Source organism: Pan paniscus, chromosome 6, assembly GCF_029289425.2.
Source record: "Pan paniscus chromosome 6, NHGRI_mPanPan1-v2.0_pri, whole genome shotgun sequence".
Lineage (NCBI taxonomy): Eukaryota > Metazoa > Chordata > Mammalia > Primates > Hominidae > Pan > Pan paniscus.
In genome coordinates, this window is record NC_073255.2 from 5432364 (window position 1) to 5444826 (window position 12463).

General features: G+C 57.0%; 1 protein-coding gene across 7 annotated transcripts in view; it reads right to left on the reverse strand.

The window, feature by feature from the left end:
- Positions 1 to 12463, reverse strand: part of PDGFA (platelet derived growth factor subunit A) — a 23442-nt gene continuing 10979 nt past the window's right edge. For all 7 annotated transcript variants that reach the window (XM_034963409.4, XM_034963410.4, XM_034963412.4 and 4 more), the window contains 2 exons: positions 3384 to 3510; positions 1 to 843 (listed from right to left, as the gene is read on the reverse strand). In XM_034963409.4, coding sequence (XP_034819300.1) covers positions 833 to 843; positions 3384 to 3510 — 138 coding nt within the window. In that variant the 3' untranslated portion in view covers positions 1 to 832. The remainder of the gene's footprint in view (positions 844 to 3383; positions 3511 to 12463) is intronic.

The window sequence follows — 12463 nt, forward strand, 5'->3', positions numbered from 1 at the left end:
TTTAGGAAATGATGCATAGGTAGGTATACCATGTTTATTTTAATACATCTCATTAGTTTGCATCTTGCTAGGAAAAATACCGTCGCACTGTCCTGACAGTTACAGCAGCCTGTGTGTTATCGGTGTAAATGTCATCCAAGAGATAATTAAAAAAAAAAAAAAAAAAAAAAGCTAGCCAAAGAGTAAAAAGGAAAGCTTAATAATCACTTCATGGTGTAAAAAAAAAAAAAAACAAAACAAAAACAAAAACAAAAAAACAAAAAAAAACCACTTAAGGCTCTCAGGAAGGTTTCTGTATGGGCTTAAATACTACAGCGAGGAGGTGTGGTTTCTAAAGTTCGCGTGGCGGTTTCCAAGACATTCCTGCTTCCTGCGGGCCCCTGCAGAGCCCACCAGCACCCCTCTGGAGTCGTTCCCAAAGCAGGCTCTGCATCCTCGGCAATAAAGCACCTGTGACCACCCGGACAGAAATCCAGTCTGCTGAGACCTCTGCACTTCCATCCCACGGGGCGACCCTCCATCTCATCGAGTTTAGATATTTTTGTGAGTCCGTTTTGTTTTTGTCATTTGTGGTTTTGTTTTCTCTCTCTCTCTCTCTCTCTCTCTTTGACAAGGAAGCTTCTTACTGCTTCACCGAGTGCTACAATACTTGCTTTGATGTCACATTAAACAAATGTGCACTGTCTCTTTGTTCTCCCGAGTGTTCTCGGACACAGTTTTTCACGGAGGAGAACAAAGACCGCACACTGGCAATAAAGCACCGTACATAGTAGGTTCAGGAATGTAACACGCCATGTACATCCATGTCCCAGGAAAGGGCTGCGGCTCATCCTCACCTCACATCTGCAGGGAGAAGGGAAAGACAGACACTGAGACCACCGACCAAGTGAACCACCCAGCACACACATCGCTGCATAGGAGGAAAACAGGGTGAAAACATTTAACCCAATCAAGGGCACACAGGGATTTCAAGTTTTCATGAAATTTCCAGAATCACATTTGCCACATTGGCCATGTTGCAGCACCCTGACAGGAATTGGGATTAGGCTCACAGCATCTCACAGAACATGTCTAGAGACCAAGCCCCATTCTCCCATTGTACAGATGGGGGAAACTGAGGCCAAGAATGGTTCATTTGCCCTTCTCTCTGCCTTCCTTTCTTCCAGTCTAGGGCTTAGATGTGATTTCTGGAGCTCTGGCAGCCACCTTGGGCCATGAGACAACCCTGAGGATGGAGGCCACCAGCCAGACAGAAGAGTCTGCACCTAGGCAGACCTATGCTGATCGTTTAAGAACAATTCTTCCGCATCCCATGTGGCCTCTCCATCACACACTCCAACACGTGGGCTGCCTATAGGCTGAACATGAGTACCAGCCAGGCATGGGACAACAGGAGTGCCAGCCTCTCACCATGGGGTCTGTCACCAGCAGGCCCATGGAGGCCAGAGCCTAAACGCTCTGTAGAAATGGGACCCACAGGCAGGCACAAAACCACCCACCACGCCACACTTTCAGCAAACAAAGCCAAGGCTGACCGACAGTCCAGGACTGCTTCAAAGACCCGCCCAAGTGGACAATTTCCTCCCAAGAGGCTCCTCATGAATGGACCTCACCCGCAGACCCAAGTCCCACATTGCAAACAGGAGCCAGGGTTCTCAGACACCCTATCTCTGAGATCCTCCTCTCTTCTAAAGAAACTATTTGTTTTGGCCGCCATGGAGTCCCAAGTGCCAGGAGGGGGAACCAGGCCAGACAGGGCTCCAACTTTCCCAAGCCAGACGGGCCAATGCCAAGGACCAGGAAGGCTTGAAACTGCCTCCTCCGTGATGATGGCGGCTGCCCAGGTCCCACCTCCATCTGGGAAGTGACATGTCTTGCTAGGAGACATTTCCCCAGCTCCCTTGCAGTGGAGGGATGGCAGCTGAGGAAAACACAAAAGTCACTGGGTGGGATTTCCAGGATAGCTCTCTAAGGGTGTTATTTTGCCCTTCCCCCACCCCCGTCACTCCTTCTTCCAGCCTGGAGCACAGATGTGGTTTCTGGAGCTTTAGCACCCACCTTGGGCCATGAGGCAACTGCAGATGGATGCCACTAGCCAGACAGAAGGCGGACCCTGATGATACCTCAAGACTACCCTCCCTGCTCTGCAATACCACCCTTAGATGAAAGTCATGAAGCTCGACCTTATCTCAATCCCTGTGCTGTCTGGTGTTACTAGCAGCCAAATGCAATTTCCAACACAGTAGCCAACAGCCCTGCACGTTTATAAAGGATTTCCAGATATATTCAGCCTCCAACAGTCCTTATCCGTAATCTCAGTTAAGCCTCAGTTTTTTCATCTGTCAAATGGGGTGGGTGATCCCAGAGTGGCCAGGCGCTCAGAGCTGCCCCACGGCTGCTCAGGTCGCCCAACCTGTTCCATTCATGTGCAATGCTCCTGCATCCCCAATCAACGACAAAGAGAAGGACAAAGCTGGAGGCAGGCTCCCAAGCGGGAGTGAGCCACGGGCCAGGGCGTTCTGCGAGGCAGGAGCGGACGGGGAGCAAGGAGACCCAAGCCCAGCAGACACCATCAAGGCCAATCAGGGCCACATCCCCGCCGCACCCGGCGAGACAGGAAGCGTGATTTGCTGGTATGATCAGTCAGTTGCACCTCCCCGCCCTGCAGGACTCAGTGTGTCCGGCAGACAGGTCCTACCTGGTTGGCTGCTTTAGGTGGGTTTTAACCTTTTTCTTTTCCGTTTTTTACCTGACTCCCTAGGCCTTCCTGTTAACAAAAGGGCAGGGCGGTGAGTGGGCCGACGGACGGCCGTCGGGGTGAAGAACTGAAGCAACAAATACCTACGGCATTTGTTTATCTTTCCAGAAGAGAAGGCCAGCACCCTGGCACAGAGAAACTTCTGAGTCCGCTCGTGCTCCCAGGGCCCAGCCATAGCAGGGCACAGAAGCCATTCTGCTCCTGGGTGGAGTCCGCGTGGCGGGGTGAAGGAGAGACCCCAGCCAGCCAGGGCAACTGCAGTCCTCGAACCTGCTCCTCCCGCCCACCCTGGCAGGAGGCCCTTCTGCAGATTCTTCTCAGCTCAGCCCCGCAGCCCACTAATGAGTTGGGTGTCTTATGCACTCCCAGCCCCTCTCAGTGAGACCTGAACCTCCTCTCCTGCCAGTGCCGCAGCTTGGGCCACCCTCCCCACCAGACACCTGCAGGTGCGGGATCCGTCTCCCCCGCAGGCATCTGGCCCGGGAGCAGGGCAACGAATCCTTCAACAGCAGCCCAGATGCTCACAGCAGTAAGCGTTGCGCTCAAGGGGGCCACCTAACACCCCAAAAGCAAGGCTCTGAAGACCTGTTCTCCAACACCGATGCCGATGAAGGCAGCGACTCACCCGTGTCCTCTTCCCGATAATCCGGATTCAGGCTGGTGGTCGCGCAGGCGCACTCCAAATGCTCCTCTAACCTCACCTGGACTTCTTTTAATTTTGGCTTCTTCCTGACGTATTCCACCTTGGCCACCTGCCAGAGAGAACAGAGCCCGGCCATGAATGCCTGCATGGAGCTTCGGACATCACGACGTGCTGGGAGCCGGGGACAGGCTGAGAGGGAGGAGAGAGCAGCCTGACCCCTGACCTCCTCCCAGAAACACTACCTTGTGGTGGGGAGTGTAGGAGTACCAGGTGAAAAACCTACAAGCTGCAGTGCAGTTTTGTGTGTGTGTGTTTTAGTTTTTTCTGAGTAGGGTCTCACCCTGTCACCTAGGCCAATCATAGCCTCTGCAGCCTCAAGCTCTTGGGCTCAAGTGATCCTTCCACCTCAGCCTCCCACCTGTAAGCACAGGCCACCATGCCCAGCTAATTTAAAATATTTTTTGTGTGTGGAACAGATGAGATCTCGCTATGTTGCCGAGGTTGATGCTGAACTCCTGGACTCAAGTGATCCTCCTGCCTCAGCCTCCCAAAGTGCTGGAACTTCAAGTGAGAGCCACCGCGCCTGGTGTTGGAGCATGGTATTTAGCAGATTCATCCTATTTTTGTTTAAAATAAACCCAAAGGTTCACGTTTGCCTGGGGGGGCTGAAGGATGCACACTGCTAAGGTGTGGGAGTTTGGGAGTTCTGGGGTGCAGGTGGCCAGGGAAAGTGTTTGCTTGTGTGTGGATGTGCAGCTGGGAAATGTTTTCAAATGATCACGTTGTTTTTAAATACATTTTTAAAGCCAGGCTGAGCATGGTGGCTCACGCCTGTAATCCCAGCACTTTGGAAGGCCAAGGCGGGAGGATCACTTAACTCCAGGGGTTCAAGACCAGCCTGGGCAACATAGTAAGACCCTGCCTCTAAAAACAATTTAAAAATTAGCAAGCCATGGTGGCACCTGTAGTCCCAGCCTACTTGGGAGGCTGAGGTAGGAGGATCGCTGAGCCCAGGAGTTTGAGGCTGCAGTGAGCTGTTATCACACCACTGCACTCCAGCCTGGGCAATACACCAAGACCCTGTCTCTATTAATATTAAAAAAAATTTTAAAGCCATGGCCTAGGAATGGGGGGTTCGTGGCTGTATCCTAGCCCAAGGTTGTTGTGGACTCGAGCGTCCAGATGATAATCCCAACTGCTGGCCTGATGAGGGCCCCACCTCCCCGCCGGCCCCCAGGCAGCAGGGCCAGCACACCCATACCCAGGGTCCCCTCGTGGCTCCCCCAGGTCCGAGGCTCTCCTTGGGCTCGGAGAGGCCTGACCTCGGAAACCAGGGCCCGGGACCCTGGGCCATCACCGAGGCTACACAAGATGATCCAGGAGGAGCACAGGCCAGCAGGTCGTGGCTGTCAGGCACAGGCAGCTCAAAAGCGAACCAGACCTCAGCCGGGTTCCCCTCTTCGGACTGGACTCTGCCTGTCTGCGAGCCACGCCTGCCCTCAATTCTCCAGGCACAAAACCACAACATGGGGGTCCTGCCTCCACAGCCCCTTCCCCGGCTTGCTGCAGGCAGACAATGGCCCAGTCCAAGCCAGAGAGGGGAGCTTCAGGCATTCAATAAGAGAGGCAAGAAATCACACACACACACACACACACACACACACACACACACACACACACACACACACACACGCATAATGCACATATAGGCCCTGTCATGGGAACACAACTCCACCCCACACACACACCTGTATAATGCACACACATACCCTGTCATGGGGAGGCAACTCCACCCCTCCCCCAGTCATGCATGCATAATGTACACAGGGGCCCCATGGTGGGAATCTTACTACACACACAGAGTGCAAGCACGCACACGCCTGGCATCAACAGACCCCTAATACACAGCCAGGGACTGCATGAGTAGAGTATTGGCTCTCCCAGCCCAAACCCCAGCATTCGTTTCATCCTCCCAACCATGGTATAAGGAGGCAAGACTGGCACCTCCATTTACAGAACAAACTGAGGCACAGGCAAGCCCTAACTAAGCCTGTCCCTAACTGCTAGGCTGTCCCACCTGCCCCCTGGAGCACACGCCAGGGAATAGCCACCACCTTCCTGCCCTCCCAGGCCCTGGGGAGCTGAGCGCCCAGCAGGCGCTCCATCTGTGCCCACGGAACCAGCCCTGCCGCATGCAGGGTCTAAATGCAAGAACAGCCACTACGGATCACCCACTTCACCCCTCACGGTTCATGGGGAAACTGAGGCTAGAAAGGAAACAGAGGCCGGGTCACCCCCTGAGCACAGGGGCGTGGGGGAATGCACGCTGCTGGGTGAATAAGGAGACCTCAGCCCAAGGCCAGATGCCCCCAGCCCAGTAGCCCTGCCTCCCAGGCAGTCAGGAGGGTGAAGGAGGGAGGAGGGGAATGTTTCCCAACCTTCTTCGGGGGAAGGGGGGACTCCAGACTCTGGAGACTGGGCATCAGCAGGGCCCCCAGGGAGAAGGTCAGCTCTGCACCCTGGGACCAGGCAGGCTCCGAAGGTAAGCCGGTCCCTAAGGCGCTGGGGACCAGGCTTGTCCGAGGCTGAGTTAATGGTTAACCCACAGTGCAAAGGGTGCCTGTAGGCGTGTGAAGTGGTCTGGGCTGCCTGGGGCGTGAGCAGACAGCCAAGTATGAGCTCAACAGGTGCAGGGCGTGGGGCGCCTGGGGTCAGGAGCCAGCTCAGAAACAGGACCTGGCCTGGGAGGTTTCGCTACGTCACAAAGCGTGAGAGAAAGCGGCCAGGACGCTGCCGCTTCCTACACGGGGCTCCGTTCCACTCAGGAGGCCTCAGATCAGCCCCCACACTCCCGCGGCAATCTGCCCCTTTCCCCAGGACAGAATCCTCCAGAGAGAGGCCTCTGCAGGCCGTGCACACACTTCCACCTCCCATCTGTAAAACGGAGACCAATCACACCCACCCAGGAGTTGAGGAATAAATGAGGCTGCACATGCAGAAGGCCCCAGAAACGAGGACAAAGCCAGCCTTCAAGAGTGGGCTGCCACTGGCGTGGATTCTAATCCAGAGCCCCAAAACCAACCCGCCCCCTGGTCCCCAAGCTCAGCACAGTACCACCCCCCACCCACCACAGGCAGAGAGTGGGTCTAGAGCCACCCTCCTGTTGAGGGCCTGGGGTGGGAGAGGCCCGGCCCGAGGATGAACTGCAGCAAAGCCCCAAGAGGAGCAGCAGGGCCACCTGGGACCTCAGCCACCCCCAGCCCTCCAAGCATGTCCTCAGCCCTCCCTGAGTCAAGAACTGCCCAGGTAGTAAATAACTAGGGATCCCAGTGCGCAAAACCAGGCCCAGCCCCCTCCTGCCTCAACAGGGGCCGAGTTCCTTCCTCCCCTCCCCTGGAGGCCCTGGACACAGGTCCCAGCAGGAGGAACAGCACCAGCCTCACACCCTGCCATCTCCCAGGCTTGAAGCACCCATACTCTGCTGCTCCCACCCACCCCCAGCCTCTGCAGGGGTGGCCAAGTGAGGCATGGGGCAGGTGGGCTCTGAAATCTGGGTTCGTGGGGATGGGCTCGGGCAGGGCGCCCTGTTCTGCTCCCGGCCCTGACCCTCCGGATGGCACAGCCTCTTTGGTCAACAAGCAGCCTCACCTAGTTCCCTCAGCAGGGCAGATACCAGGGCCCGGCTCGGCAGAGACTGCAGGCCCGTCTGGCCAGACACCAGACGCCCAGGCGAGGGGCAGGCTCGCTCTCAACCACTCGAGATGGCCGGCCGCCGCGGGCGCGTGGGCTCCCAGGACACAACAGAAATGCCACCCCTCTGGGCACCGTGCGAAAGGCACATGGCACGGCCGCTCGTCTGGGAACCCACTGCCTCCTCAGACAAGCCCGTTTTTATCAAACAAAAACAAACAGCGATGATTGCACCTGTTTCTGAGTATGCCAGGATTCCGGGCCGTTCCGCCACCTCTGTCTGGCCAGGAAATAGCTACATTTTTCTCCCAAGAACACAAAATGAATATTGGATTCTCACAAAAACCTCCTCCATAAAAGAAGGCCAAGTCCAAAGAACAGACTACAATGTCCTCAGGACCCCCACGGGGGGTACCCCGGCCCCCAGGCCCCAAGCCGAAGCCCAAGTGATGGGGGGGTCCCCATGTCCCTCCCCTTTTTCCGTCCCAGAAATGTGGGCTGCACCTTATCACACCTGACATTCCGATTCCCCACGGCTGAGTTCATCTGCATCATAAGCCGCCCCACCTCAACACTCCCGGCGCGAACTCACCCAAGACTACAACCCAGGGATGCCGTCACCCCTCTAGACCTGGGATGCCGAGTCCCTACTGCTACAAAGCCCAGAAGCTGCAGAGACCCCCTGAGGAGCCACTCCCTGCGGGGGACCCCACCCCAACTCCAGGTTACGGCCTGACCCTTTCAAGGCTCCAAGACAGAGTATTAGCCATGAAAGACACCTGACTGGACCACACGTGCCCGTCACTGTAACCCTCACAGCTACCCTGTGAGGACACCATCGTGGTCCATTCTAGAGATGAGAACACACAGCACAGACAAGGGAAGCCCCTTGCCCAGAGTCACACAGTGTTGAATCTCCATCCCTAGCCTGCACTCCTTCTCACCTCTTTCACGGAAAGAAAGCCTAGACTCCAGAGCCCTGGCCCCACCGCCCCACAGCCCAACCTGGGTGTCTCTCGACAGAGACTTGGAATGTCACTCAATCCAGATGCTGACTTGGGTCATGAGGACCCCAGCTGGGTGCGGTGGCTCACGCCTGTAATCCCAGCACTTTGGGAGGTCGAGGCGGGCAGATCACCTGAGGTCAGGAGTTCAAGACCAGCCTGACCAATATGGCGAAACCCCATCTCTACTAAAAAAAATACAAAAAATAGCCAGGCGTGGTGGTGAGTGTCTGTAATCCCAGCTACTCGAGAGGCTAAGGCAGAAGAATTGCCTGAACCCGGGAGGTGGAGGTTGCAGTGAGCTGAGATTGGGCCACTGCACTCCAGCCTGGGCAACAGAGTGAGACTCTGTCTCAAAAACAAAAAAATCCCTCAAGTCGGGCGTGGAGGAGGTTCATACCTGTGATCCCAGGAATTTGACACCAGCCTGGCCAACAAAGCAAGACCCTGTCTTTATAACAAAGAAAAAAAAAGAAGATCCTGCCTCCTTCAGCACTGCCCCCATATCCATGAAGAATGGAAGCAATGCCCAGACCTCAAGCTCGTGTAAGAGGCCCCTGCCCAGCCTGGCTCAAGGACCCCCGCTCCGCCCACCTAGAGACTCCTGCACCAGACCCCAGAGAGTGGACAGAGTCGTGGCTGGGAGCTTCTCACCCGTAACACCCCAGCCACTCTGTTCCAGGGAGCAGAGGCCCATCCCGAGCACCAGGTGAGCACACACCTTCTGGAAGCCTCCAGCCCAGCAAGGTGGGCTCAGAGCCAGCTCCGTCCAGGCTAGACCCCTGCAGTCCTCGGGCTGGCATCTCATCCCCATGGTCCACGTTCAGGCCCACACTCCTGTCCTACCCCCGAGGCTTGGGTCTGGGGGAGAGTCGGGCGTCCAGGCACCAAGAGCTAACTGTGCCAGGCAGAGTGCAAGGAAACACCCACCCAGCTAGGGACCCCGGCCAGTCACTCCCCCAGGGCTGCCAGTCAGTCACATCCTGGTGATCCCAGCAGGGTCTGTGCCAGGCAGTGAGCACTCCCAGCTTCACTACCATCTTCTAACAAGAGACCTCTGAATGTTGACCGGAAAGGCATAAAAACTGGAAATGGGGGGTGCCATGCCCATCCTGGGTGGACAGACTTTGGGGGCCCCTCCCGGCCAGCCCCAACCCCTTTGACCTCAGCTGACCCCATCCATGCCCACTCACAGGCACAGAGTCTGAGGCTCTGGGGCCCATCTCCTCGCCAGGTTGACAGCCGCCTCCATCCGCAGCGGCAGGACTGGCCTCTTGGCTCAGCCTCCAAAACGGGCCTCCTGTTCCCTCTGACCTTTGTCCCCTCAGCCAAAGCCCCCTGTGTCCAAAGCCGGATGTTTTCCTCCAACCCTCGGATGGGTGGGCAGGGAGAAGACGCCTCCCAGAAGCGGGAACATGAGGGGGGCCTGGGTCTGAGGAGGTGGGAACTGGGCCGCCAGGCTCTGCTGCAGGACACAGCCCTGAGGCCTTAGGACACCCTGTCCCCCCTTGGGCTGACCAGGACCCTGTCCCGGCAGATGAGACCCAGAGGCAGAGCCCTGGTCCTGGCTCTACCACTGCACAGAGCAAAGCAGGGGCCACTCCCGGCGGGGAACTGGCCCTCACCCCCAACACTGCACTGGCCAGAGGGTGCTGGAAGCCTCTAGACCCCACCCAGCCTCCTCAGGGGGCCGGGGGAGGGAGAGAACACTGCCCTGTAGGGCCAAGCCCTCCTATCCTCACCCCATGACAGGCCACGGTGGGAAGGGCAGGGGCTGCACAAGGCTGAGCCATGGGCTGAGAGCCTCTCCCCGTACCTCCAAGCCTCCCCCAGCACCCAGAACTGACATGAGCATCTCTAATGAGAACAAGACCACAGGCATCCCGGACTCAGAGCTCACAAGGGCCTCCAAAATATAACCAGGGAGGACGCCGAGGCCCACCACAAGGCAGAAACTGCGCCCCAGGGAGGCACACAGGACAGAGGGGATGGTGCTGGGCTCATGCCAGGGGGGCTCATGCCAGAGGGGCCCAGCCACACCTGGACCTGGAGGCCCGAGTTAGGCCCTCCCCTCCCCTCCTTCCCTGACCCCCGGCGGTAAATATCCTGAGGACAGAAGAGTGCCGCAGACAAGCACTCGCAGGGCCCTGGAAAAATCATGGGGCTTCAAAAGGGGAGTGAGTGGCCTTGGAGATCCCGGGTAGTAAGATGTGGAATCTGCTTACTCAATACCCAGCACCTCAGAGGACCAAGTCCCCAGAGGCCAAGATAAGTCCCAGTTATGGGTCTAAAGTGCCCGGTCGGTCGTGTGACGAGGAAACGACCCGGCTGGCTGCAAAGTCCTTCCCGGAGAAACTTCTCCCCCAGCCCCATCTCCCTCCGGGGCCTGGGAGTCACAACAGTGGGGGGCGGGGGCGTGAAATAATTCTTTTCTAAAGTTAAAGAATGGTTACTAATGTAGCCCCAAAACTTAAATCCTCAAACATCATTTCAGTGACCCCATATTCCAGGAAAAGCAGGCTCAGCTGTCACCAAATCCTCAGCTGACTTGAGCCCAGGGGGTCCAGAGCAGGCTGGGCAACACAGCGAGATCCCCGACTCTGCAAAGAATTTAAAAATTAGCCAGGCATGGTGGCATGCACCTGTAGCATTCAGGAGGCTTAGGTGGGAGGATAGCTTCAGCCTGGGAGTCTGAGGCTGCAGCAAACCACGATCGCACCACCACACTCCAGCCTGGGCAACACAGCAAGACGCTGTCAAAAAAAAAAAAAAACAAGGTCCTCAGCTGAGGCCTAGCCAGGAGGCTCTGAGTCAAAGCAACAGCCTCCTGGACTAGGGGCCGCACCCGCCTGCGCCCGCTGCTCAAACTCATGGGTCCTGCAGGTCAGGTGGGAGCATCAACAGCACTTTAACCCAACTGAAGCCAGTTTCCAGGGAGAAGAGCCCATCCCTCCCAGATGGGAGCCCCAGGGAGGTGCCAGCCCCAGCCAGGCCTCACAGAAGCTAGAAGATACCTTAGACACTCACCCTGCAACCCCATCCCGAAAACGGGAGACTGATGCCCCAACAGGCAGGAAACCTCCCTTGCAAACAAGATGGCAGCAGCCTCGGCTCTCTCAGAAGGGCCAGGCCCTGCCTCAGACCCATTGCACAGGTGAGGAAAATGAGGCCAGAGAGGCGCAAACACAGGCCAAAGCCAGCCCATCCAGGGCGCTGCATCCTGCAGGTCTCTGGGCACACTTCCCTGAAAGCAGGGAGAAGGGGCCCAGCCATGCAGCCCTGGCCCCAGGGCCTCAGCAACGCAAGACGACCTTCAGCAAGTTCACCCGGGTGCCGTGCCTCCCCCAGCGCAACCCCAGGGAGGAAGGCCCTGCTGTGGCAGGAACGCCAGCGCCCCCAGGATTCTTACCTGAAATCCCAGATCAAGGGGATGGCGTTAGGAGGTGGGGTGTCTTAAGGTAGCCATTAAGTCCTTTCTTCTCTTTTTTTTCTTAGAGTCTTGCTTTACTGTCCAGGCTGGAATGCAGTGATGCCATCACAGCTCACTGCAGCCTCAACCTCCCGACTCAAGGGATACTCCCACCTCAGCCTCCAGAGTAGCTGGGACGACAGGCACGTGCCACCACACCCAGCTAATTTTAGTATTTCTTGTAGAGATGGGGTCCTGCCATGTTACCCAGGCTGGTCTTGAACTGCTAGGCTCAGCGATCCTCCAGCCTCAGCCTTCCACGGTGGCTGGGACTGCAGGTGTGAGCCACCTCGCCTGGCCCGATTAGTTTCTGGGGTAGAGGCTTCATGAATGGAATTAGTGCCCTTCGAAAGCAGCCTAGGGAGCATGTTCATCCCCCGCCCCTCACACTGATGGCAGAGCGAGAAGGCGTCATCTATGAACCCAGAAAACACGGCTCCAGCAGAGACACAGTCTGCCGGCACCCTGATCTTGGACTTCCAGCCTCCAGAACTTTGAGAAATACATTTGTTGCTAATCAGCTCCTAGTGGATGGAATTCTGCTAAAGCAGCCTGAAGAAGGCAGGCCCCACCCCCAACTTAAAGAAAGAGGGGCTCACCCTGGGATTCTATGGAGGGAAGTCTGCTGTCTGGCGTCGAGCCCACCCCAAGCACTCCTTCTCCTTCTCCTGGGCTGCTTTAGGGGGGAAGCCCGGGGGGCCCTCCAAAGGTCAGGTGCTTCAAGAGGCAATGCAGGCTCTGAATGTCCACCCCCTACTCCTCCTGCCATGCTCCTCGACCCCCACTGAAGAGCCCGCACAGGACCCTCCAGGACCCGGGGACGCCAGACAGCTTCCGGCTAAGCAGCTCGACACCTCGCAAGGCCCAAAACGGCCCCTGCACTGTGGTCTAGAGCGTGG